Source organism: Nesoenas mayeri (genome assembly GCF_963082525.1).
Source record: "Nesoenas mayeri genome assembly, chromosome: 1".
In the NCBI taxonomy this organism is placed as follows: Eukaryota; Metazoa; Chordata; class Aves; order Columbiformes; family Columbidae; genus Nesoenas; species Nesoenas mayeri.
The window spans coordinates 98,779,845-98,807,417 of NC_137541.1; the positions used below are offsets into that span (position 1 = coordinate 98,779,845).

At 35.4% G+C, this 27,573-nt stretch overlaps 1 protein-coding gene across 1 annotated transcript in view; it reads right to left on the minus strand.

Annotated features, from left to right (window-relative positions):
- Positions 1-27,573, minus strand: part of PRKX (protein kinase cAMP-dependent X-linked catalytic subunit) — a 56,519-nt gene that overhangs the window by 13,892 nt on the left and 15,054 nt on the right. The window contains exons 2-4 of the mRNA XM_080353020.1: positions 14,972-15,140; positions 10,968-11,231; positions 4,548-4,667 (exon numbers count right to left, since the gene is read on the minus strand). Coding sequence (XP_080209146.1) covers positions 4,548-4,667; positions 10,968-11,231; positions 14,972-15,140 — 553 coding nt within the window. The remainder of the gene's footprint in view (positions 1-4,547; positions 4,668-10,967; positions 11,232-14,971; positions 15,141-27,573) is intronic.

Here is a 27,573-nt window from a genome sequence, read left to right on the forward strand (position 1 = left end):
ATAGTAATTCCCATCAGAAATTGATTATATAGCTCTTTTTGGTAGGGCATCATCAAATACTACCTTGACAAGTAGCTTAAGGCTTCTATTGCAAAACAGAAAACATTTTTGTATGCAACACAACAAATATGGAATTAAAATTATTAATAAAGTATTACAAGAAGGATATTTATTACATTAAAGCAAGAAAAATATCAAATATGAAACAAAGTCTCAGTGTTTAAGTAAAAAAAAAAAATGCTTTGCCTTTGTCTATAAAATCTAAGGGTACACTTTGCAAAACAGTATTGCCATTTTTGATTGTCCTGTAACTGCAGGCACACCTTTCTTCACTAGTATGTATGTGAAGTTTCAAAAGGACCCTCATATGCATAGATTGTCCAGTTCAGTTATTTGTTGGACTTCTTGAATTCTAGTATATGTTTTGTTAGAGAAAGTTTGAAAGAGACAGATTGTTCATCCTCTCAAAGCGCAGCTGTCTTTCTATGTTGGACAGATAAGACTCATTTCAAAATCTTCCCAAGATGATCACTAAATCAAGATGCAATTAACATTCTACACTTATTATTTGCTAATAAGTTCTTAATGAACTTAGGAGCTAACAGTGAGACTAATTCTTGTCTTACAGCTACAGTAGGAACTGAGTTTTCTGTTGTGCTTCCTTGACCATTATAGCACATACCCCAACTACTGCAAGAAGCTCAGTGTGAGCACCTATACATCACAGAATCATGTAGGCTGGAAAAGACCTTTAAGATCATTGAGTCCAAACAATTGCACAAAACAATTAGAATGAGACTTTGTGACTATGTATTACAAAGGTGCCAGCTGCAGTAAGCAGACTGATATGAAATGTGTTTTTTTTTCCTCCAAACACTCTGTACACTACTGAGGTGTGAAATCATGAAGTATGTTTTCACATATTTACGTGTTTAAATTGCTGTTTACCTTTCCACTTTGAAAATTTGAAATTACTATGTCTAGAATTCTTGAGAGAAATTTAAATCACACCTGGCTATATAATAATCTAATGGCAACACTGCTTAAAGTGTATTTGAATTGTATGCAAAATTAGAATAGCTTCTAAAGATTACACAGTTTTCTTACAAACAAACTAAATTACTTGACTTTGGATACTGCTTGCAAATGTCAATCTGCAACACAGCAGAGATTTTAGACAAAACAACACAAGTACTGTGCTGGAATATGTCTAATAAATCAACAAAACCCCCCTTGAGTTTCAGACTGTCTTCACACTATAACACAAATATAAACAGCTGCCTTTTTTCCATTAATTGAAAAGAAGCTAAAAAAAAAGTATATGCTACAACAGCTGCAAACCATTCCCTTTGCTAACTGATGCATAACAATGGCACTGACATTGGTCTCAAAGATAACAGATAGTTTAGCAGTGAAGAGGAGAAGTTTTAAAACCTCAAGGGAAAACATACAGGTCTGAGAATATGAAAACAGCAACCATTAGCTACTTAAAATGACAGACCAGCACATCACATACAACCACCACAGCAAGAATAAAAAACACAAAGCCCTCACTAAATGAGAAAATTAATCTAGCTACACATCTAATGACAGTACAATTACGAGCTACCATATCTAACCTAAAATAAAAGGTATATTTTCCTCTATGATAGATTTTAATGGAACACATTTACTCAAAAGGAACAGATCTTTCAACTCTTTCTACTGCTGGTTTGTTTAGCTTGTTCAGGTTAACTTGATGATCTCAATGTTACTGATCCACTCTGTAAAGATTTCTTTTCACCCCTGGTTCTCCTTGTTCTTTCCCCTTCCTGTATTTTACTGTCTTAAACCCAAATGCATCCTTGCCTTAAATCTAGTATGTGCAGGACTAGAATTCCATGAGCCACTAGAGATTAAGTTGGAGAAATAAGACATTACAGAACAAGAAAATGTGGGTTTGTTTGTTTGTTTTTAGAGAGACTATTTCCTTATGCACACATCTACCAATTATTTTTAATTGCTTTTGGGGTTCAGAGAGAGTAACTTCAGGAAATAACTACCAAATGTCTTAAGTAATTTACTTGCAGACAATAACTTAGTCTTCAAGTTTAGTTTTGTTCATCTACTAATAATTTTTACATTTCTTAAATCCTCTTTGAATTTCAAGAGCTAAAGTTACTTAAGACTGTTTTGGCATCAACAGCTTTAATAATAAATATCAAGACATCTTGAGCTGGTGAGGAAAAGCATTTTAAAACACTGTTGTCAACAATAGTGGAAAGCTGATAAAATGCTAGAAGCATATGCCCAATATGACAACCTGCCATCTGAAAGAAAACACACACACCCCACAATCCCCAGTTCCCTCAACCCCCAGAATCTTAACCACCCTAAGAAAGTAGTACCAACGCCCCCATCCCCTAAAAAAAAAGACAAAACAAAACAAAAACAAAACAACACAACAAAACACTAAAAAAAAGTAGCATCCAATCATTATGAAAAGAGTATATACCCAAATACTGTAGCAAAACCAGTTACAAAATCACTTGCAGCAGGCAGCTGCTGTGTCAATCAGCCTTCCCTAACAGTTGCCTTTCAGAAATGTGTTATTTATCTCCATTGGTTAAGAGTCTCTATAGCCAAAGTGTTTCTATTAAGCCTAGGGGAATCCAGATCTCATCATCTGAGCCAGACAGTTTCAGGACACAGATGATTCTATATAGTAATGAGTGCAGCTGCTCTCTTCTTCTATGAAGAACATATACCAGTCACACTTCAGTGCCTCGTAGTCTTGAGGTCTCACTCCAGAGACGAAATTTTGTTTGACCTGTAGTCATTATGTTAACTTTGGAAACCATGTTTCTATTGCTGCTTTAGCAGAGAGAATCCTATCAACACCTCAGTAAGTCATGGAACGGAAAAATGCCCCATATGCACTTACGCTGAGACCAGACAGATGAGACAGCGATTCCACCAAAACCAGTGGCAGGAAGGTAAATCACTCAGACTTGAGCTGGGAGACCGCAGCACCTGCGCTCAGATTGCAACACCAGACCCATTTATCTGCAGTCTTCATGCTGTCTAGGACTAAGATTAGTGGCAAGAAGGCTGCTGGGAACCTCTTGCTCCTTTTAACCCTCCAAGAAGGACCCCCTTAATCAATATGGCCCACTCACCCTTAGAGGGAGCATGGAAAAGGCCTCTGCACAGATCGGCTTATATAAACAATGACTTTTATAATATTAGACCAGTCAGCCAAGCATGCCCGGGTCAGCCAGGAACTATTAGTACATTTGCTGTCCTGGGATAAAGTTTCGATACCGTTGGCAAATTTCTTCACGGCCAACACACACGATGGACTGGAGCTTTGCAGTGATCATCCATCAAGGGAACTGTCTGCTCAGGCAATCTGAGAAGCTTGTCCAAACATCAGAAGAGTCACCGAAATTACCCTGAACTGACAGTGCTGCACACAGAAAGGAAGAACAAATCCATGCAAGGATATTTTTGTTCTGACTTCACTCTGTGGGGCTGCAGATCCAGAATGAAGGGCAATAAAGCACCCTGACACACCTGCAGGGCATGTGAAGGCACAGAGTGTGCTGGCCTTGGTACCAAAAAGTAGTTCTAATGACTATGAAACGAAAACTGATGAAATACACCATGTTTTTTCCAAAGCTATGAAAGCTTTGCTTTCACCTGTATTTGTTCTACTGCACCAACCACAGCAAAACTCATTTCTTTCAAAATGCCATTTCCTTTTTAGCAAGTACCTTCAACAGATATAAGCCAAGACAAAAAAAAAAAAAAAAAAAAAAAAAGGCAAAAACATATGGATGCCTTATTCAGCATATAATTTCATGGTCTCCCTAAAACAGTTACTTTACTGAAAATAGTATTTATTTTTTGAAATCAGAACAAATTAAGACTGTTAATTATATTAATGCCAGAAAGTCTCTCTTCAGTTTGAATTTGTATCATTCCAAAACACTGATTATCAAGCAAATTCCAAAACATCAAAAGTCATGTTAGAGCAAACTGATTTCTAAATAGACCTTTTAAGCTTCTCTCTGTTATTTTTAATTTGTTTTGAAGAAAATGAGTGCTCAGTAGCAATACAAACTGTACTATTAAAAGTCTTCCTACTTGTAACTACACATTTTTCCAGACTAAAGCTCCCACTGCAAGTATTATTTTACTCTGCTAGAAATTAATTACAGAAGTTTCAAAGAAAACAGGTAGTCCTCTTCCTTACCCTTTAAATATAAATGATTTTATGTATAAATATCTAAACTTCAACAAAACCTGAAATTTCCAAAACAGATAAGGAAAACAGCAGCTGTTAAAAAAGTCTTCAGTAAAAACCAACCAAATCAGCAAACTCAAAAAAGTAAATCTTGGTAACAACAGTGAAGTATGTTCTTTTGTACAGTTTCCCAATTAGTTTCTTCAGAGATAGAAGTGAAACTCGTATATCAATAATACATTTAGCCCAAATTTACAGAACTAGTAAATAAACCTGTATTACATCGTATTGCCGTGATATAGGAATCACTATCACTTACCCTGACAACATCTCAAATATAAGAATTCCCAGGGCCCACCAATCTACAGCTCTTCCATGGCCTTTACTTTGTATAACTTCTGGTGCAAGGTACTCAGGAGTGCCACAGAGCGTCCATGTCCTGGAAGGAAAAGAAAAACAGAAAAAGACACAAAACAAACCAAATCAGACGAAACAGAAATAACAGTAACATTAAATAAATAAATCAATCAATCAATCAAACACACAGGAAGTACCAAACATATGCCTGTGTATATTTATTGTATATGGGAACAAGAGAAAAAAGAAAGAGCTCTACAAGATCTAAAAGGACTGCTTTGATGCTGCTCTCCTCTAACAGCGATCTATGTAAATTACGAAATTTCCTGGCCGCAGGAAGCAACCGTGCACCAAGTTTCTAGCTGCTGGTGTGGTATCCATCAGGCTATATGTTGTTTTTGAATTATTAACAGCGGTTCTCACACCATAAGCTGCACATCCTTGGAATTCATGGACTACTTCTGACAGGCCCAGCAAACAGCAACCTTATTGGCTTTTTCCAGCAAAAAGGAAAAAAATTTGTTTAGAAAAAAATAAAGGGAAGAGGGGGGGATAAAAAAAATAGTAGCTTATACCAGTAAATAGCTGCAGACTTCAGTAAGATTCCTTTTACAACATAAGATTTTGATCTACTTTATTGTAATTTTTAGTGATAAACTCAAGATATACGTGTTATATTGCTACCTGATTGAAATGTGTATTTCAAGTTATATAAATTCATGAAATAAATTGAAGAGGTTAATTACAAAGAGCAAATTACAATTTGAAACACAGAAAATTCTGAAATAGATAATTTCAAGAATGAAATCTTCTTCGTAATAATACCAATGCAGAATTTCCTTGGCTTCACTACCTTCACTTGTGTTTAAATACGTTTGAGGAAAAAAAAGTGCTTTCATTCTGAGTAAAATACACATCCATGACAGCGAGTTACAAGATGAAACTTTGAAAAAGTGTTCATAAATTCAAGAAAAGATGAAATAACAAAAGAGAATAAGAAAAAAAAGAAAAAGTATATTGCATTTTAAGAAGAGTTCTAGTAAAAAAAAGGCAAATAATGCAGTTACAAAATTAAAAGTAACTGCACAGGACTTTTAACTTGCAACAACAGAATCTCAATTTTTTTTTTATTTGTGAGAGCAGGAAGAATCTTCTCCAAGGCATGAATCAAACTGGTAACATGGTCCTGAAAAAATGCATTAAAACGAATAGCAATAAATTTTGGAAATAGTATATACTAATATAATATATACCCCTTTCAACATCTAGTTTTTCCTACCACTGTTCTGCTAAACTTAATTTTTTTTTCCTAACCATAAATGGATATTCAAGATGCACCTCATCAAATTTCAGACTCCTCTTAACGTTTTAAAATTTTATTTTATTATGTTTTAAAGATTAAATAATACACTTATCTTAAACAGAGCTTTTGGATGTTTTTTTTTTTTTGTTTTCTTTGGGTTTTTGTTGCTTTGTTTTCCTTTGTTTGCTTTTTTGTTTTGGTTTTACTTTTGTTTTGGGGTTTTTGGTTGTTGTTGTGGGGTTGGTTTTGTTTTGATTTTTTTTTTTTTTTTTTTTTTAAGCCTTAGCCTTGATTCATAAAAGTACTTAAAATTAAGGAAGAAGAGCTGTATAGCCAGTCAAGACTTTAAATGAAGATTTATGATACACAGAACTGAATTTCTTTAGGCTTGATTTTAATATGACAAAAGCTAAATTACTCCAGCTAAACTGTCATAATGCTTTAGACACACTATACATGCACATGGTCCATGGCTTTTGAAACTATGCTCATTCGTGTAAAGAATACATCTTTAACTTAACTTTTATAATAAAAGGGTGGTATTAATTTTTATTGCTAGAAAATATAAACTCTTATTTTCCAAATCTAGCATACTCAAGAAAATTCTTACCTCCAGCACTGCTTTACACACTACTGCCATCTAGTAGTTGCCTAGATCTGGACTGGGTAACCAAGAAAAACAACAAAGTTTTGTTGTGCTTTAAAACAGAATATTCCCCCCCTTCCCCAGAATTTAAAAAGTTTGGTTACAATCCATCGTATGAATTGTTATTCATACTGACTTAGCCAGCTCTCCAAATGAAGCAACTGCCAGTTTTACTTTATTTGGAAGAAGGGCTGTACAAATAAAGCAGACGAGGCAGGCACATGTGTTTTAATGGACAAGCCAGTTTCCAGGACAATGCCCCACCACACTCATCCTTTCCACTACCAGAAGTTCCAACACTATGAATGCACAAATTCAGCAAAGATGCAGCCTTCAGTTGCTTCAACACTTAACAAGGTCATTTACGGGAAACCAAAAAAAAATAGTTTAACACATGACCATGACTTCCAAGACCCACATAAATTGCTGGTAACAATGTAACTAAAATGACCCTTGATTACCTTACAGCTTAATCACAAGATCTTTTTTATTCAAGCATAAGGAAAGCCACAAATTAAGGAAAGGCAAACATAACTTTGAGTTCCCTAGTTGGACCATGAAATAAAATCTGCTACCACCAGCAGGTCATCTACCTCTTAATTTCAGTCGAATTTATGTTTACTAACTACATAAAAACACAGATGAAGCTTAAATTCTTTGTCAAGCTGTGTGTTTGAGCCATATGATCATTGTATTCCTCTTTACTTGGTCACGAAACAAACTACTCAATATACTGGAAAGTACATCAAGTAAATTCCATAAAAAGACCAAATTCTTTTAAGTACTGTTTTATTATTACTATTTCATGACTGCTGCATATGCATCTGAAATTCCAGATTATTCTTTATAAGATAAATTTTGAAGCAAAAAAATAAGAATAGACTCTTTTCTTCAAACTGCTACAAAAATTCCACTGCTCTGGGTTTTCAAGATAAAAGCTGAAATACAGGTAAGCAATAGTTTATAAAGTTGAAAATGTAATTTTAGATCATAAAAATGAAACAAAGAAGCTTCTGTGGTCATAAAGATAAGCTATAAAACAATATTTGCTTGTTAACAGTATTATTTTAAGAAGTTAACTTTCGATTTTAGTGTTCAACACCATCCAGCATCCACCTCTTCAGTTTCTAACTAGCTTTTCACATAGGAACCAGAGACCAGCAACAATGTACTTTTTGCTATTCTCTTCTGGAAGTTTCTCCATAATTATACTCAAAGGAGAATGATTTGTTTCCAGCCCACAGAAGTTTGGTCCGCAAGACATCCTTGCTTCCACAGTGACACACAATAGGCTTTACAAACAAGATTTGCTACATCTTGTTTTGTTTTATTCTTTCTCTTTAAGTCCACTCCGCAGAATAGCCATGAAGTGCATGCAGTTTAAGCGACAGTGCAGAAGTATCCCCAAAATCAAATAAAATTAACAGTGAATAACAGTCCTCAAAACCCCACAAAAACCATATGTTTACTTGAAATGTTCATAAAACTGAGTGAAGCCTGTGCATAAAATAATATAAAATTCTATGAAGTTTTGTTTTAGTTTCTCTGAAAGAACACAAGAGAAGAAAAAGATAAAACCCAAATGAACAAAAAAAACCCAACAACAAAAAGAACGAAAAATTAGGAAAGATCAATACTTGTTTAATGGATATACTATATCTGAAAAGTGGTATACACTTTCCAAAAAAGTGAAAGATCTAAAAATGTAATGGTTATTCAAAGCAAGTCATTTCTACATCCCTAAGGCAACCCCCTTCCCCTCCTTTTTTCTCTCTACATGGCCTCTTTCTAAAAGCAGCAGCACGTATATTTTATGTGAATGTACTTACAAGAAACTGAAAAGGTTATTAAATCTTCAGTTAAGGAACAAGAAGGTGGAAATGAAAAGAAATAAAGAGCTGCTGAGGCAAAGATATACTGTTTTGGAGAAAAAATTACAATTTTTAAAAGTACATTACGGCTGAGAAGGAAGGAACGAGGAGGATAAACAGAAGGACATATCAGAAAGGAATAGGAGACAAGAACACCTCCTCACTTTCCTCCTTCCTCTTTCTCTAAAAAAAAAAAAATAAATAAAATAAATAAATAAATTCGAGTCTAGCCCTTCAGATAATTTACTAATAAGAAAGCAGGTGTGCAGGCTGCTTCTCACAGCAGGAACATGAGCTCAAGCCAGTTGCTCTCTCTAAACAGCAGCTCCATAGTAGATGGACCTGGTGAGAATGCTTCACTTTCACACGTGGTAGCAGGAAGAAAGGAAAATGCATACAGAGAAGTCTCAATTTAGTAACTATAGAATCATTTGTAGGAAATAATATGTATCACAAAATCTGCAAATGTACTGAAGGTCTTCTGCAGACCACGCTTTGTTTTACATGTCATGTTTCTACAGGAAAACATTTGCTGTTCCTAAGTGGCAGTCTTCCTCACAGCTGTTTCAAAAACATACATAGTTTGTGTTTTATTTTCACAACTCATATGCACTATATATGTATACATAAATATACACACACATATACCTCTAAGGTTAATGTGTACAGATGTTTGTGATGCATAAAAATGACAAAAACATCTCTAATGCTTTAGATCAAATAGTCTGTGAAACGAAATAACCTACTGAAGTGCATTACTGGATAAATTGCTGACGACTGTATCTTTACAGTGACAAAAACAGCATCATGAAAATGACTACAGCTAGTAGGGTGAATACTATGTAGGTGTAAAAAAAAGATAATTGGACTTGAATAGGTCACTACTGTGCTCTTTTCAACTTCATGTTCTGCATTTTATATTAGCTGTCGTACATTAATAGGTGAAGCAGGTATGACAAAAAACTACTATAGGGTTCTATGATTCAGTTCAACACAAATTGATCCGCCTCATCCCTGCTCTGTACCTCTCCCTACCCAGCAAGATGTGATGCAAAAAAAAACAATTAAAAGCAGCAGTGGTAACTTGTTTTTGATGTCCTACAATGTATTTGAACACATTTACTCTAATAGATTCATCTTCCAGACTGAAAAATGTACTTTGATGTGAACTATCACCTTAATTTATGAACAGTTACTTCTGCTGTGCCTTTAACCCACAGAAATCCAAATTAAGAATAACCACTAAGTGGCAGTATCTGCATGTAAAAAGCAAGTCATAACAATTTGTACGACCGTCTTATAGAGATTGTCCTACTTTCTTAAATAGAAGTAGCCTTACCTCTTCCTACAAAAAGTTATTTTGATTTAAAAACAAAATATTAAAAAAAAGCACCAACATTTATAGACCTATATTCTTGCCCAGTGAAAACTGAATACAATCAAACATGCTGATATTAAAACACTGTGGTTTTAAAAGAGACTTTGACTTCAAGGATTAATAGAACCAGTGGACATATTAGATGCCTACTATTCTTGTGCTGAGGCAGTCCAGCACCATGAGCATGTAACCAGTATGATCTTCGTAACACCACTTGATCTCTCCTGTCTCACTTTTGCTTCATAAGGGACCATTAAGAGTAGCTTCCTCAGAACCACTGTAATTTCAAACTGATCGTGTAGAATTCTGGTTTTTCCCTGTCCCACACTGAACTGTTGCAGCATCAAATAGGTAAAACAGATGAGGGAAGAGAGAGGATGAGCACTCATGTAACACCTCACTCACTCACTAGGCTGCCTCAACTAGAACAATGAGATACCGTCTCTCTCAAGAGGTGGCCTTAAGGCATAATACCAAACCTTGTAACACCGCTTTTCTAATATGACAGGCTAATTTTTCAATCCAAATGAGCGGTCTTGCCTTGGAAAGATAGTTCAAACGGAGAGAACAGAGAAATTGCTGGGAAAAAATACCTGCATTATCAAAAAGGTTACATACACCAGTAAAACAGACATAAGCCTGATAGTACTGTAGAAGTTGAAGTTAAATAAATACTTCTGTGCAGCTGGCCTTAATGTTTCTGTCTAGACTCTCCACTTCCATTTTAGCAACAGGATAGTGAAAACACAATATCCAGTTTTAAAATGTTATTCCCACATTTCAAAAATCTCTCTAAAAGGAAAGAAGAATGAAATACAAGTTACAAAACATTAATCTTCCATACAAGTTGAATTGCTAAATGTTCCATTATGTATATATTGATGTACACATCTCAATATTTGCTCATTTTACTTCAGTGAACTCCCTTTTTACAAGACGACTACTGAAAACTTAAACAAACATACTCACATAAAAATATTTTTATGGTAGCTTATCTGTGATATTGTTCCTTGTTATACCAAGGGTGTAATATTGGTTTCCATACAACCATTTTAAAACTATAATTTCCTTCATATTAAGGGATTTGATATGTGTGAAGTACACGCAGTACTAGATGAAATGCTGAGCTCTGAAATCAAACTTGTATTCTTCCAAATGTAATTACATTTCACATGTTCACTTACCTGTCCACCAGTTTTTTCGCAAATCCAAAATCAGTAAGCTTGATATGTCCTTCTTTATCTAATAGTATATTTTCAGGTTTTAAGTCTCTGTAAACTATTTCTTTGGAGTGCAGGTATTCTATTGCACAAATAATTTCTGCAGAATAAAACAGTCCTGTGCTGTTGTTGAACCGTCCCATGTTGCGCAGGTAACTAAAAAGTTCTCCTCCTGGCACATATTCCATTAACATGTATAAAAAGCGGTCATCATGGTTGGTCCAAAATCTGTAATAAAAATATTATTTTATTGAATACATAATTTCTCTGATTTGCTTCAGAAATAAACTTCATAAAACGATCTCTGTTGCCCCAACTATGGACACAGTTAATTTATGGTTCCTATTGTGCAAATATTGTAACTCCAAGAATGTAACAGTATTATGTAACAGATGTTCAAGCAGCTGACTTAACCTGAAAAGTAAAACAGATAATTCAGAATGTGCACAGCACAGGATAAGAGAGAAAAATCTAATGAATGGATTCTGTTGCATTGTACACAACAGGCCTCCGCTAAGCACCTAAAAAGTGACTTAGTCTACTGTCCATCTGCTAAGACCAGACAATTCTTACATTTTACTTAATCAAATATTGCTAAAGTGATGGAGAGTGAGCAGAACCTGCTTTTGTAAAGATGCTTACGAAAACATGTTCAAAACCAGGACAAGAGAGTTCTCCTTTCCCTTACTCCTTCCCCCAGAAATATACAACCCCAAGTGAAGTGACTAGTTACTAGAAAGCATCAGATCACAATGCTTGCTCTTCCATGGCATCTTTAAAGAAAAGCAATAGAAAAGCAAACATGACAGCAAACCAAGATTAATTTCTGTAATTTAGACTATGGCCTTTAATTTAAGAACTATTATTGTGGTACATTTTTTACTAGGGTGCAGTAAGGAGCAGCTAAGAAAGAAAGAAAATCACTCCACGTGGCTTTCAAATGCTTCCTCACAGATAATTCCTCATGGGAGTCTTGAAGAATATTCTGCTACTTTAAAACAAACAGCTATCTCTATTATTTTAATAAAGAACACTGTATCCCTACCTAACTTATTGATAGAAAAATAGAAGTTAATTTAGCTTCTAGTAACTGTTTCTGCAGTATCACAAGAACGGAAAGATCAAATATCTTTTTTTTTTTTTCCCCACCCTTCTTTAGTTGGTTCCTAATCAAAGCATAGAGTCTCAAGACAGACAAGCAGAGCAAATTGAGCTCCCAAACCCATGAGGGACTTTTGCTCTGTAAGATTTCTTTCTTGATACCAGCACTGAGCGCAACTGAAAAAATGAGACAGAGCATCAGACATAAGCTCTACCATTTCCTCAAAGTAACGAATAAAGCAGAGCCCAGGCTTGCCTTTTGCTTTTATGATACTACCTCCCTATCACAAAGTCATCAACATCATTAATTAGCTATTGATGTCCACAGTATCTTTATCGACTACGTAAAAATTCTCTTGAGATGTATTTTAAAGAGTTGAGCAAAGTCACACCTACAATACACAAATGTCATTTTTGCAAGGTGGTGTTTTAAGAATTTCCATATGTATTAGGTTGGTACAAAAGTAATTGCAGTTTTTGCATTGTTGAAATTTGCCTTTTGATATTGGAATACATTCCAAAATAAGCATTGTTATGTTACACATCATTTTAATGCACTATTCTCGCTTTATGTTTTGTTGCTATTGACTTATTACTTGCTGTTTATTTTACATTTATTCTAGACTATGGAAACTATGTGAAACACAAAGCAAATCCGAGTGGTTTTCTTATTCAAGTTCAAAATGGCTCATAAAGCAGCAGAGACAACTCACAACATCAACAACGCATTTGGCCCAGGAACTTCTCATGAACATACAGTGCAGCGGTAGTTTGAGAAGTTTCACACAGGAGATGGGAGTCTTGAAGATGAGGAGCATAGCAGCGGCCATCAGAAGTTGACAATGACTAATTGGGAGCAATCATCAACTCTCTGACAACTACACAAGAAGTTGCCAAAGAACTCAATGCCAACCATTCTACAGTTGTTCAGCATTTGAAGCAAATTGGAAAGGTAAAAAGCCCAATAAGTGGCTGCCTCATCAGCTGATCGAAAATAAAAAAAATCATCATTTTGAAGTATCATCTTCTCTTATTCTACGCAACAACGAATCATTTCTCAATTGGCTTGTGACATGCAACAACAACTGGATTGTACATGACAAGTGGCGATGACCAGCTCAGCGGCTGGATGAAGAAGAACATCCAAAGCACTTCCGAAAGCCAAACTTGCACTAAAAAAATGTCATAGTCACTGTTTGGTGGTCTTCTGCTGGTTTGATCCACTCCAGCTTTCTGAAGCCTGGCAAAACCATTACATCTGAGGAGTATGCTCAGTAAACTGATGAGATGCCCTGAAAACTGCAACACCTGCAGCTGGCTACGGTCAACAGAAAGAGCCCAATTCTCCACAACAATGCCTAAACGCAAACTGCACAACCAATGCTTCAAAAGTTGCACAAATTGGGCTACCAAGTTTTCCCTCATGCGCCATATTCACCTGACCTCTTGGCAACCAACTACCACTTCTTCAAGCATCTCAACAACTTTTTGCCAGGAAAATGCTTCCACAACCAGCAGGATACAGAAAATGCTTTGCAATAGTTCATTGAATCCTGAAGCATGGATTTTTATGCTACAGGAATAAACAAACTTATTTCTCATTGGCAAAACTGCATTGATTGTAATGGTTCCTATTTTGATGAATAAAGATGTGATTGAGCTTCGTTATAATGATTTAAAATTCATAGTCTGAAACTGCAATTACTTTTGCACCAACCAAATACATAGATATACATATAAAACCCTGTTTTCCCTGTTCTGTCTATATTTTAACCAGTTTAACTAGATGTACTCTGCCTCTCCATCTTGCTTTCCTGCATGCATCTCGAACTTCACATACCTTAGAACTCCTGTTACTGATACTCTGCCACACACAGGATTTCTGAACACTGTCTGGAAACTAATAGCATCATGATGCTGGAAAAAGCAACAACACACCAGGGAAAGAGCCTCCTCTCGCAGGTCTCTTTCATATTTCATGTGACGATCATGCTTCTGCCTCTTCTTTTCCCTCTGATACTTTCTTAGCCCAGGGCGGAGGCTGCACTCCCTGAAGCTAGAAATTAAGTAAGGCTAATTTTCTGTAATTTTGTGTAAAACTGATTAGGATAGGTAAATGCAAAACAAATCTCAGTCAATGGCCCTGCACCCATGCATGAGAAAATACAAATGGAAATTAACTGTGCAGTTACCCAGAGGTTTAGTTATCCCATTAATAAGTATGTATTCAGACGCGAAAAAGGTGCTGTGAAGATAAAAGTATGATGCCTTCTCTCTTTAGTAAAGAGATCACTAGAATCATCGCAATTACATGAAAAAAAGTCTTCTTCATGAAATGTGTTTAACTCATGTTTTTCAATAGTTTCTATCACTTAACTTGAAATATGGGAATAATAAAACCCAAGAAATGCTGCAGACATTTAAAAATAAAGTTTGCAAAAGTAAAGTTCACAAAAGATACTTATACCTAATTATATCTTTATCTAGATATCTACAAAGAAATATGCACAAATATTGTTTTCTCATCATTCTAACATCAAGAATCATTCAATAAGTCATTGTTATGAGCCAATCCTAACATGTCTTCGCTAATGTTTTCCCATCACTTAAGGAAATTTCTTTTCTGCAGTATGAAAACAACAAACAGAATAAAGCTACAGCATAAAAGTAAAGCTAATAATAAATTATTGCTTAAATGTTTAAATTATGCCTCTTGGTTTCTTCTATAATAAATACTTTAGTCTATTTTATTCTAGATTACCTCATAGAAATTAAATGCTTGGTGTTGGTTAAATGCATAAGAACTTGCAATGGAACATTTTAACTGCACTTTATAGATAAATGAACTTAAAAAGACAAGAACTTACAATCTTATCAAAAAGGGGTGGTTGACCTCTTTCAAGACTGACTTTTCATTGTGCACATGTTGCTCTTGCTTCAGTCGAATGACATCCGGAATGCTCATTACTTTCAGTGCAAAGTAACGTTTGGCTGTTTTTTCCTTCACTAGATGAACACGCCCAAAGGTACCTGTGCCTGAAATGTCAAAGAAGAAATGTCAGCTTATTGCGAAAAAAGGAAAAAAAAAAAAAAAAAAGACAATTCACCAAATTAAAACCTACAGGAACTCAATTCCTTTTTGGTGGTGGCATTTGGTTGGTTGGTTTGTTTTTACTCCTCATCAATACATCAGTATTACATTTTTTTTACCTGTTTTCATACAATTTTGGGGGAGATTTCTCAATTTCTTGTGATAATGATTTTAATTAAAATAATGGCATCATGATACTGCCACTCTTTGGATAGATATTAGAAGCATTTCTTGCAAAGAAGAGAAGTGGTCCTGAGAAAGGGTAAGGGAGATGTAAAATAACAAGTATGTATTATGTAAGATTCAAATGTAGCAAATATAAATGAAATAAGCAAATCTGTCCTCAAGTGCAGACAAAAGGCTGGGAAACACTCTCTTAAATTTCAGAGATCAGTTTTAATTTAGATCAAGCAGAGATGGGCAGGATAAACTCAGAAGTAGCATTCAGTTTACTATATCCACCATGTGTGGCATAGAAGAAAAAAAATCACTGACCAAGAATACAATGTTCAACTGTAATGGATTCAATAATTCCTCAATACAAAAACACTACTTAACTTTCCATATATTATTTATTAAAACAAAGTAGCTAAAAATCAATCAGGGTAAGAACTCATAACACAGAGTACAGAATATACAAGAACAATTAAGACAACAGCAACAAAACTCAAAATATCCAGCTACCAAGGTTCCATGACCAAGAACAGCTGTTTGCAGTTATTCAGGTGAGCAGATTATTACCTTTAATGTGCACAGAGAGGCAAAGTGATTCAGTAGGATAAGGGGATGCTTGGAAAAAATACTTACAAGTTGCTAAACCTTCTAGCAACAACAAAAAAATCTGCTTAAGAGTGCTGCACACTTACACAGAAACAGTAGATTTCATGCACCCTTTTTTAATTAATGTATTCCTCTTCCAATTCACTCTTTAAAAGAAAAATAAAAATGTCTTCTGTAATGTATTCTGCATTTCTCTATTCAATACACTAATTCTTGAAGTTCCTTTTAAGTGCATTGCACTCAAGACAATTATACACAACTGTATTTCTCTCAGTTTGAAGTGATGGTTTAAACTAGCATATTCTGCCGCAGCACAGCGTTACACATTTGAAGACAAACTCACATTTCAGCTCATGGGGTGGTCGCTCATTGTTTTTTTGCTCATTAAACAATGCCATGTATGCTCCATTAAGAACAGTACCGCAGATATTTTTAATCCTATTCTCTGACAGAAATATGTGCGACTATAAAGGACACTTGGCATTCAAATGAATTGCCTAACTTGTGAAAGATCACTCTCTTGCTGTGAAATGCCTTCCATATAAATCAAAATCTCATACTGAAGCTCATGATCATCCTCTTCTTTGCACATACCCTAGGAAAGCAGCCCACAGACCTATTTCAGTTATTAACTAGTATGTCAACCAATTTCAGATTGTGCTGACCAGTTATGATCAACCTATGTTACATGACAATTTTCCAAGATGTGTAGTGGGTGTAGGGAGATGAGTATGTACCTGAAATAGATTTTTTGAGAGAGAGGCTGGGGGGGAAGACATCAAAAAATGAACTTCCAAAACTACATGACTTGGGGAGGGAAGAAAAAAACAAGGGAGTTTTTACCTCCAGTAGGTTCAAGAAACTTGAGATTAAAAAAAAAAGTTTGTTTCCTGTATGTGTATTCTCACTTGAAGCATTCACATTTTGTTTATCTAATTAAAAAATTTAAAAAAAAAAAAAAGAGAAAACAAAAGGCCCATACTGCAAACGAGAAACTAACAACTTCAGCAATCCACTTTCATGGAACATGCAGCTCCACTACTAATACAGCTTTTAAAATCAGTTTGAGATAAAAGTTCTCACTGCACAAACTCACAAAGGATTACCGTTGTCCAAGCACAAAAGATTCTATTAAAGCAGTTTTACACTCCCACCTGTCCTGAGTTACAGTTCTTTAACTATGAAAACTGAAAACAGGTGTCAGATAAAGCTTGCTGTTATAGTGAAGTAAGGCACCAGATCACTCTGGAAAATTTATCATGCAATTCAATCCTTTAACAATGCAGTCATATTACATGACTGTATCTCTGTACCTGTAAACAACCTTATTTTCATGGGGATGGGCTTCTGCAGTGAAGAAAAAAAACCCTAAAAAATATACCAAAATAAAGGCCTAAAAGCTTCCAAGCAGAGCTATCTTTTCAAGCTACTTAAAATACTGATTATTTATAGTCTTTATTGAATGTGTAGACAAAAAAATAATCTAGGTTATTTCAGAATTAGGAGCTGAAATTTAAGTTCTGAGTGAAAACACTGTTAAAAATAACTATATTCATGTTCACACCAAAACTAAAAATCAACTTAAACTTTTAAGACTTCCAGATGTGGACTCAGATAAACTAATAGTCCAAATCCCATAAACAAATCCTGGGTTTATATGCTCACACAAGTATCAAAGTGCAAAGTGCTTCCATAGACATATTCAACAGGGAAGTCAGATGAACACATACCTAATTGTTCCTAGGTCTCTAGTGATCCCACATTTCATGACTTGTTCTACTTGTCCTACAAATTCTTATTTTAGAATGCTTTAGTTTTTCATTATGCTATTAGTCTAACTTTACAAGCGGTGCTGCTAAGAAATAATAATAGTAATAATAATAGAAATCACAAGTTCCATCCATTTTCAAAGAAGGACTGGTAAGGGATCTATTTAGCAATAGTTCTAACTTTGGAAACACAGCCTCTTTGAAAATGTCTCTGCCAGAAGTGGCAAAGTCTGGCAGGCTATTCCAGAATAGTGGCAGGCACCTAATCTAGAGAGCCTCTGGGAAAGACAGAAGACCACACAGACAGGCGAGAACATACAACCTCCCTAACCAGTTTTATTATTAACTGATTGCAGGCGGCCTTTTTTCAAACATCTTTAGCCCGCTTTCAAGCAACTATGGAAATCAAGATGACAATACAGACCAAGAAGTCATCTAGCATTTGTTTTCAGACGTCTCTTCTCATAATATGAATTTTCTCCCATTCAAGTCTTCTCAGAAACTCTATTAGACCTACATCAGTTGGTAGTGACAGTGCCCAGACACACAACTAACCACCCCTCCAGCACTTTTGACAAACAATATGCTCTCTTAAAGCTCTAAAGAAAAATAACAGCGATGTTCTGGAATTTACCCACACTATTTAAGCTGCTCAGTTAAACTCCTCTCACTGCAGAGAGAAGCAAAGAGTAAACATGGCGAGTACCATGATTTTTTCAATGAAGGAAAAAAAAGACTTTAACTATGTGTGGGGCATGAACAAGGCAGGCAAGTGAACTTGCTGAAACTTAAAAACAGCTGTTTAAAATAAGCAAATCAGGTGCAATTTATGCCTTTGCAAAGCCACATTCAGGACTAATCACTGAGCTGCCTTCCCCCCACCCCCCCCGCCTTTTTTTTTAATGCTTAGCCAGTCTAATTTTCAGATAGGCAGATAAAGTTTGCATACAAAGATATCTACAATTCAAAAATCTCACTTCAAACTTTTGGTCTGGATCTCCTACTCATGCTTTTAGCTATTTCTGCAAAGATTTTTAAAATTTTCTTACTTGGGAGCAAGAGGGAGAGGAATGGGATGGGACACAACAGACAAGGTAGGAGGCTGCAACTGGGTATTTTTGTGGTTGTTTAGCACAGATGAGAAAAATCTAGCTGTTCTATAAAAACAGGTCTTATAGTTCTGACTAGGTGGAAATTCTGCCTCTCACATTCATGGAAAGAAAACCAAAAAAACTGAAGCAAAGTGGGAGCATGAAAGATGGAGGCCCACCTCCATAAATCTGAGGGAAAGTTTTTGGAGGCAGAAGAGGGCTGGGTTACTAACCAGTCTTCTATCAAAGCACTGCTGCCTGCTGGGAAGGACATACTGAGCTCATGAGCAGTTTCTGCTAATCTCCATGAAAGAAGTGTTCATTTTTTTTTTGCCCTGATCACCTCTGAGCTCAGCTGTATGAATAAGCTACATTTGACCTGTGACAGATAAACAAACTTTCCTTAGGATTACCTCAAAATAGAAATATTCTGTACTTGCCCATCTTGCACATAACAATGAAAGGAAGTACAGTGTTTATAGATTTGCACAATATTCTACTGATATTTATTTAATGCTTAGTTCAAACCAAGAGAATTTCAGGGACTGTGAACCATTCTAGATGAGTCCTGGGATCTACCAAATACTCTGTTGCTGAAGGAAGAGCAATGGCTAGACACACACACCCCTCCCTTTATTTTGGCACATTATGTCAGAGTGTTAGAGCAAGAAAATTATACTTCATGAAAACAGTTATTAGAAGGTGTGAAGGAGTATTTGTATTTTATTTGCACAGTCCCCTTTCTCCCTACTAAGACATATAGCAAACGAAGGTTTCTAGCCACCAGTAACAAAGGCAAGTGAAGAGTGCCTGCACTATTTGCAACATGCAACGCAATTCAAGATTTTCAGGACTAAACAGGAAAACAGAATAAAACATGCAAAATGCTAACCACTAATCTGGTATAATCTGTTTACAACAGAAACAATAAAATTTCTTGATGCCTTTGCAAATTTAGTGAGGTTGCAGAACTTGAAAGAATGCCCGCATTCTTCTCCATTAGGTAACCTACTGATGTTAAACACACACAAAGGGAGGAGGCCAAAAACTGCAGAGAATCAGCTTGGGCTAGGTATCAAACACAAGGAGGACTTCTCAGTCTTACAAGACAAGCTGATTCCCTAATGCCATGCCAAAATACCATAGCTAGCTTCCAGGATTTTACTCTCTTTGAAGCCTGGTAGAAAAGAATAAAGAATGTGGGAATATTTCTGATGCAATTTTAGATACTTTTGATGCTAAGAAAACCAACCCTGCAACTTTTGATCAGTTAAAAAAATTGAGTGAGTAATCATGTAGTGACTATTTTGCTACTGATGTAGGTGACTAATTTAATGCTCAGTTTGCCTCTTTATTTGCTCCCATTAACTAGGCCCAGCTGTTCCAGCTTCTTAAAACCAAGTTTGCCTTGCTCAGATAGATACCATCTGTTTTAATGAAGAAAGAACTAGGTCATGAGATCCACAACCCTGAGGGCTGCTTTCTGAGTCCCAGAGGGCTTGGTACTGACTTCAACAGATGCCAAAAAAAAAAAAAAAGAAAAAAAGAAAAAAAAATGTATTTGCTTTTATTTACAGTTAAAAGACTGTTTCCTACTGTGCCACGTATGAGTCTCTGTTGGTAGCCAGAAGCACAACAGACTTAATTCTGTTGAATACCACAGATAAACTAAGTGAGCTGTAGCAGATTATAAACTCACTATTGAATGTCAAGTTTGTCTGCCATTTAATCTCTGTCTCATTTTGGGATGGAACCTGAACAGCCTAGTAATACCTGTCTTAAGAGGGGGAGTAGGGACCATCAATAATTCTTGACAAAGAAGGGGAAGAAGTGGCACACGAAAGGAAACCAGCCTACCCAAAGAGGCTGGTAATCAGAAGATTAACACTTAGGAGAAAGGTATGGGGAAACCGCATGACATGAGTAACTATGGGCTTCTATTATACAACAGATGTGACTGGCATATGAACAGGGTGACACAGGATCAGGATGATGATTTTGGACATCACAGCAGCCCAGTTCACATTTTTCGTTTAAGTTTTCAGTCCTTAGACCAGTGTCAACAGAAAATGCCTAGCAGACTATTGCTCAACCTTCTCAAATTCAGTGTCTTCACATTGTTCCACAAAACAGCTGTGGATTGCTCACCATAACTTAGATCACTGCTTCTACACTTCTGTACCACTCTAGATGGTTAGGGTTCTGATCTAAACGTGAAAAACATACCAGAAAAATAAAGAAATTTAGAGGTTTCAAGGTCAGCTCAGTGTTCGGTCTAGAACCGCACATCTCATGCTAATAAATGTAGAAACGTATGTCAGACAACATGTTTTGCAAAGCTTTTGTATATCCTTCAATGATCATATATTTGAGGAGACAGTCTATTTTCTATGCTTTCAAGCTCTTCTACTCAGAGGTGCTTCGTACAATGTTCACCATGTGCCACTCTGTCAAAGCAGCTTGCTTCTATGACTTTTGTTCATTCATCCATTGTGATATATGATTCAGTTTACACCAGGAGCTCCTTTGGTGGATAAAATGTCTTTCTACTCAGTAATAATGTGTGAGATACTACACAGTAAGTGAGTAAGCCTGCTACATTCCAGGCAAGATCATCACTTTTCAAACTACCTGTCCCAGAAAGCTCAGTATCATTAATTCTTTATTCCAGCTCAGCTGAAGTTGAAAATAAAGCAGTAGTGCATGTTCAAAGTACAGCCTAGGTTTTGGCTCAAAGATACTGCCGTAAAGCATTTCCACCCCTTTGCTGCTTCCAGATTCCAAAGATCTAACATATTTTAAGGTTCTTTTTTGCCTCACAACTTATTTGGTCTCTCAAAAAATACTGTAAATATCAGGGTGTCTTTAAACAAAATAAGCAGAATCCTTTAAAGTTTCTCCTCTCTCTTTATCCTTTATTTATTTTGAAATACCAGGGACAAATAAATAAATGAGACCAAAAAGTCATTAGCCTGCTGCTGATAACCTTTAATCCTTTCCATTTCTGAACAGCTCTTAGAACAATGAAATTAAATGCATGTCCCTTCGCAAAACTTTAACACCCACAATATTCACATCAATTCCCCTAAAACTGGTATTTCCCCACTTGATTCTTCAATGGTATTTTTTTAACCCTTCCCATGCCTTCCACTACCTGTAAATTCTGACATGTTGACATAAAGAATATGAACAGATGAGAGGATCAAAAGTTTCTCCTCTGTTTCGAAAAACATGAAATTGCAAAGTCATTATTATTCCTTTTTACCTATTCAAACATTGCACATGAAGTGTTGAGAGGCCTCAACTGTGAAACTGTATTTTTTTTTTTTTCATAAATATAGCTCAAATAGAAAAGATGTACTGGTTTTCCACCTAGAAACTAACCTACTTTTGCTGAACTAAATTTAGGAGGCCTGTTGAAACACCATATTTTAAATTATACGAAACCTCTGCTAAAAGTAAAGCATATCAATCTTTATTGACCTGTTTTTAAAACAACTTGGTCCATCACCTTTTAAAAGACAAGCACAGTTAAGCTAAGAACTGGGTACCTGTCTGGCTAGCAACACATTCAAAGTTAAAATACTAGAAAGCATTATATTATCTATTTCATCTGATAAGAATTTCAGGTAATTAAAGCATTATTAAAAAGTGTCACTTTTTTAACAGTTTGAAAAGAATCTGTAAATTAGGAAGTATACTAGCAAGATATGCTATCTTTGGACTTTTTTAAAAGTTAGAAAATGTCATTCAAATCCTATTTACAGAATTGCTTATTTCAGGTAGAGGTCAAAATAAGCATGGTAACTGAGAGCTTCTTGGAAGACAACTGTTATAATTTTTTTTTCAAGCTCTCAAACAACAAAAATACATGAATGCATCACAAAGTAAACAGAATCAGGCAAAGAGCAGGAAAACCAAAAAGATGAGTTCAATATTATTCCAGGTATCATCAAATCCCAGATTTTTGGCTACAAGATTCTTTCTGATTGTTAAAAAAATATATATATGCTATGACAGAAACATTTTATATTATAATCCAAAATGATGAATCTTGATCTCTCTTCAGATACTGTTTGATTTTGGGTCTGCTGTTACAAATATATGGCGCCTGCTTCTTGAGTTGGGATTACTGCTACAGTCAAAACTTTAAATTGGATGTCCCAGAAGCAGTCTAAGCCTTGTCTTCCATGAAGACAAATATCTTGCAGTTTATCTCTGGTAGCACACAAATATTCAATTCAGGTAAATCATTAATACATAATTTTTCACTTTTTCTATTAGATTATGAGCTAGAAGTGCTTCCCAGTGATTCCCTCCCCCTCCTTCCCCCCCTCCCGCCCCCCCCAATGAAGGTAAGAAGATGTAGCACCTATGCAGGGATATACTAAATTGGAAAAACAGCTCTGTTCCTAAGTTTAATTGCCACAATCAAATCTGTACCCAAGAGGACAGCAATGTTTTCTCTCTCATCGTTTGTCACTACTTCTATCTTTGCCATCAGTTTCCCTGTTTACAGGAAGCATTTATGAAAGTGACTTGGCTAGTTGCTTTACTCAAATTCAACATGGAAATATTTAGTTTGGTTTTACACACACACAAATAAATAAACAAACCAATATGATGTGTCACAAAGTCAAGGACAGACTTTGTGCTTTTCAAATAACTTCAACTAAAGGCAACAGTCATTAAGGTCTTTAAAGTTTAAAACAGCACCTCTGTAGAAGATACACCACAGTTCAGGTACTTAATAGACTGTTTCAGTAGCTTTTGCTCTTCTCAATTGCTACATATTAGGTCCTATATGATGCTGCATAAGTACTGTATGGACAAAACTTAAAATTATACCCAAAGAAAACAGAAAATCTTAAAATAAAGTTGGCCAGCCAAACAACTACAAAACATGGCTGTGCCCAAAACTCACATTCTCATCTAATAAATAACATTTTGATGACTAAGAAACAAACATTTATGAATGCAGTAATCTGTGATGGATTTAAAAAGTCACTTTTTTTCATAGAAGTTAAAGTTCCGTGGAGTCCGGTAAAGATTAGAGATACAGGCTGCAGCATGGATCTAAACAGCAGTTCCCCCTGAACTACGTGAACCTACACAAGGGTACTTAGTAGGTATCTAACATCTGATTAGCCACTTTCCTTTCCAACCCAGAAATGTGTGCCTCTAACGCACTTTCAGGATTTTTACATAATCAGCATATTTTTGTCTGTCCTGGAACTCAGATCTTGCAGATTTCTTCCTTTGTTTTCTCCAAAAGAACCACTTGGTGCAAATCAGTCTCATATTAATGTAAACAAAGTATCAGGCTTAATACCCTTGACTGTGTTCTTTTAAAAAGCAAACAAAAAAATATTGTTAAAGTACAAAGGTTTATTACTGCTGAACCAACACAATAAAAGCTACATTGTTTCTACTTAAACGATTTCCTTCTTCACCAGTGCCGGACAGAAGCTTTTGCGGGACTCATACCTCTTACATTACACTCCTTTCATTTACATTTCACTTCCATCTAAAGTAGTGCTAAAGGAGAAACAAATCAAGGGGGACATTTCACATTGTGCACAAAGCCTATATTTTTAAAAACTTTTGAAAGAGATTATCTATTCACTGCTTAATATGGTATTTCTATAATGCTTTTCAAGCATAAGACTGAAGAGTAAATTATGTTGAAGAGCCCCTGGACAAAGACAGATCAAAGATGGACTTAATTTAAATGCACTCAGCACTTAGTTCTTTCATATGTTTCAGGAAATAGCTACATAGGCAACTGAGGAAAAAACTCTTCAAGATCATCTATTCCCTACTATTTCATGTGTTCACACAGAATTAGGCATAGGAGGCCCTAGTCCAGAAATACACTTGTATATGTATTTATGGACAAGTATACCAGCAAATTTGAGATTTAGCTATAAAGGCCAGGTGTAAATCCAGACACAGCAATATTCAGAAAGCAAATTCTACACATTAAGAGTGAAATTAAACTTCTGTGGCAGCCAATACCTACTTTTCCAGTTTTTTCTTTTAAGTTTAACCTATTTTTCATTCAGACTTTTGACTTCCATTTTTGAAAATTCACTGACCTTGATCTAACTCAGGATAACAAAAGAAACAAAGAACAACCTCTGGACATTCACACTGAAGACAAAGCTCGTCCACTGAGTATAAGTTAAAGGCCTTAAAGCATCAGAAAGTTTGTTCTTCACATTATATTTTCAAACCTTAAGACCGAAATTTTTTAAAAATGACAAACTGGAGTTCTATCTTTTTTGAAAGACAGAAGATTACCACAGAGGACTACGTAGCCTCATTTAATTTCTTTATGGTTGGACATTCAAATATATAATGGACATACATTGTGAAAGGCTGTTATTGTTCTTGGCCTGCTGCAATTTATGGTGAGAACTTACAAAAAGTCTTTTTCAATACAAAAAAAAAGAAATATGGCAGTAGTAAAGTTACAGGCTAACACTGTACAAGCAGTAACCAACCAGCTCATCTGTACCCCAAACACAAGCTGAAATACTTCCTCTCCAGACACCTTGAGTTGGAACTTCCTCATGCATTACAGAGCTCATCTTTAGACCAGCCAGGTGGAATCCTTTCCAAGTCAGAGGGGGGAAGAAAGGCACTTCTGCATTCAGCTGAGCAGTTTTACACACCCAGTTTATGAATCCAGAAGTACCTATTTCTCTCTGTCAATTATAAAGTGATTTTACACATGTAGGTTTGATAGCCATTTAGTGTATAGGTCTACATTCAGACAGATGAAACCAACCTTGAAGTTTTATGGACAAATAAGTGCATGTGGGATTTCATGACATGGAAATTATCGACATATAAAATGCTAATTTGTATAAGGAAGTATACATCAGTGAGATTTAAAAAAGAATTGTTAGTAACTCACTAAATTCTTCATACATGTCACCAGAGCTATGCCAAGTAATAACTCTACAAGTCTATAATCTTCAGCATTGTGACCCAAGTTTATATTCATAAGGCAGTATTAACTGATATTCCTGAGAGACTAGAGAGTAAAGAGGCATTATGTATCTAGAATTTACTTGACATGTTTATCACTTTCCCAAGTTCTCTCATGCTACACTACCAAAAAATAGTGTAACACTGTCCAAGGGAAGGTGATGAAATCACTATTCTTTGGCACTAGAATAGGCATAATAATATTCTCCACATAAAGAGCTATTATGTGATAAAAATGAAGTAACTCTAGAATATCTAAATAAAGTTATGTCTGATATGGAACTGGAACAAACACACTAACACAAATACTAAGTTTCAAATTCCCAGTCTCCAAATTCCATTCTCAAATATCAATTAAACATTTCAGAAGAAAATCTCTACAGTGCCCAGGAATTACATTACTGATAGAAGCAAATCCTGAAAATATTCTTTGTGTTAATACCTAATGTTACTGAGGACATGCCAATTTTAATTTAGCAATTATGTTTAGTGTAAACTTTTAAATACCCTAGCAAAAAATTACTGTGGTCTTTAAATTATTCACACTATTCAGGATTGTTTAGACCACTACACTGTTTTGGTTTTTTTTCTCTATAACGTAGAAACATAAATCTAAACTCAACTGAAATTCTGTTCTGTTTTCTAACTGAAACACAGAATGGAGAATTTTTTTTTTTTTTTTTTCTGGTTTTACTGTGCAGCTTCTTAATAGGAAAGAAAAGTCATTTCACGAAGTTTCCACGGTTTGAAGCCAGCTGCCCTTGTTAGTTTTATACACACACTTTCCCTCCCCTTCCATCTCCAAACCAGGATCCAATCTCTGTCCAGTACTATACCTCTGAATATCACACCCAAGAAACTCACCCAAGTGAACAAATAAGGTTTTAAATAGAAGGTTGCACATAACTGACAATTATTTAAATGGACAAAGATGAACCAGGATGAGACCATTCAAGAATTTATTATATATATATGAATGTACTCTTTCATAAAGAATTCACAGATTTGAAATTATTTGTGAGTCACAATATGAAACAGAGAATTCATCATACAGTCACATGAAGAACAAAGAGAAGGATAAGGTTCAAAATTAAACACCAATGGCACAAGGAAATAAAATATTCTACAGTATATATGGTTCAATCACATGTTGGCCAAGGCTTTTAAGATTCCTTGAAGAATGCTTTGTTTGGACATATGAGCACAACTTAATTTGCCCCTATTTACACCTAGCAAGCTGGAATATTCACTCCTAAATTTCCAAGCTAATATAAACACTGGAGAAGAGCTAAGCTTATTACTTCTTGCAATATTTGTATCAAAATGCAGGTAAGTTATTTCAGATGCATTTTATATTATTTGATAGCTAGTTTTATATAATGACCAGCTTACCCAATATAAAACATTACGTGTAGTGTGAAAATGCTTAAAACTAATAAAATCAAAACCTTTACTGCAGAACACTATTACTTCCCCTAATGGCACAGTATATGCTTCTTTAAATTGTATATAATCTTTCAAAATACAGATTGAGTGTCAATTCTGATGGAAATTTTGTTCAAATTGATGATTTCTAAATTGTTTATTAGTAGGCCTTTCTTCAATATTATCTGTCAATTCAAAGACTGGCTCCATTAAAATAAAAATTTAAAAATGTTACCTCATCCTCATATTGTAGAATTTGAACAATACCATGGATAAAAATCCGTATGAATCCAGAAGGACAACAGTAGGCAGGCATA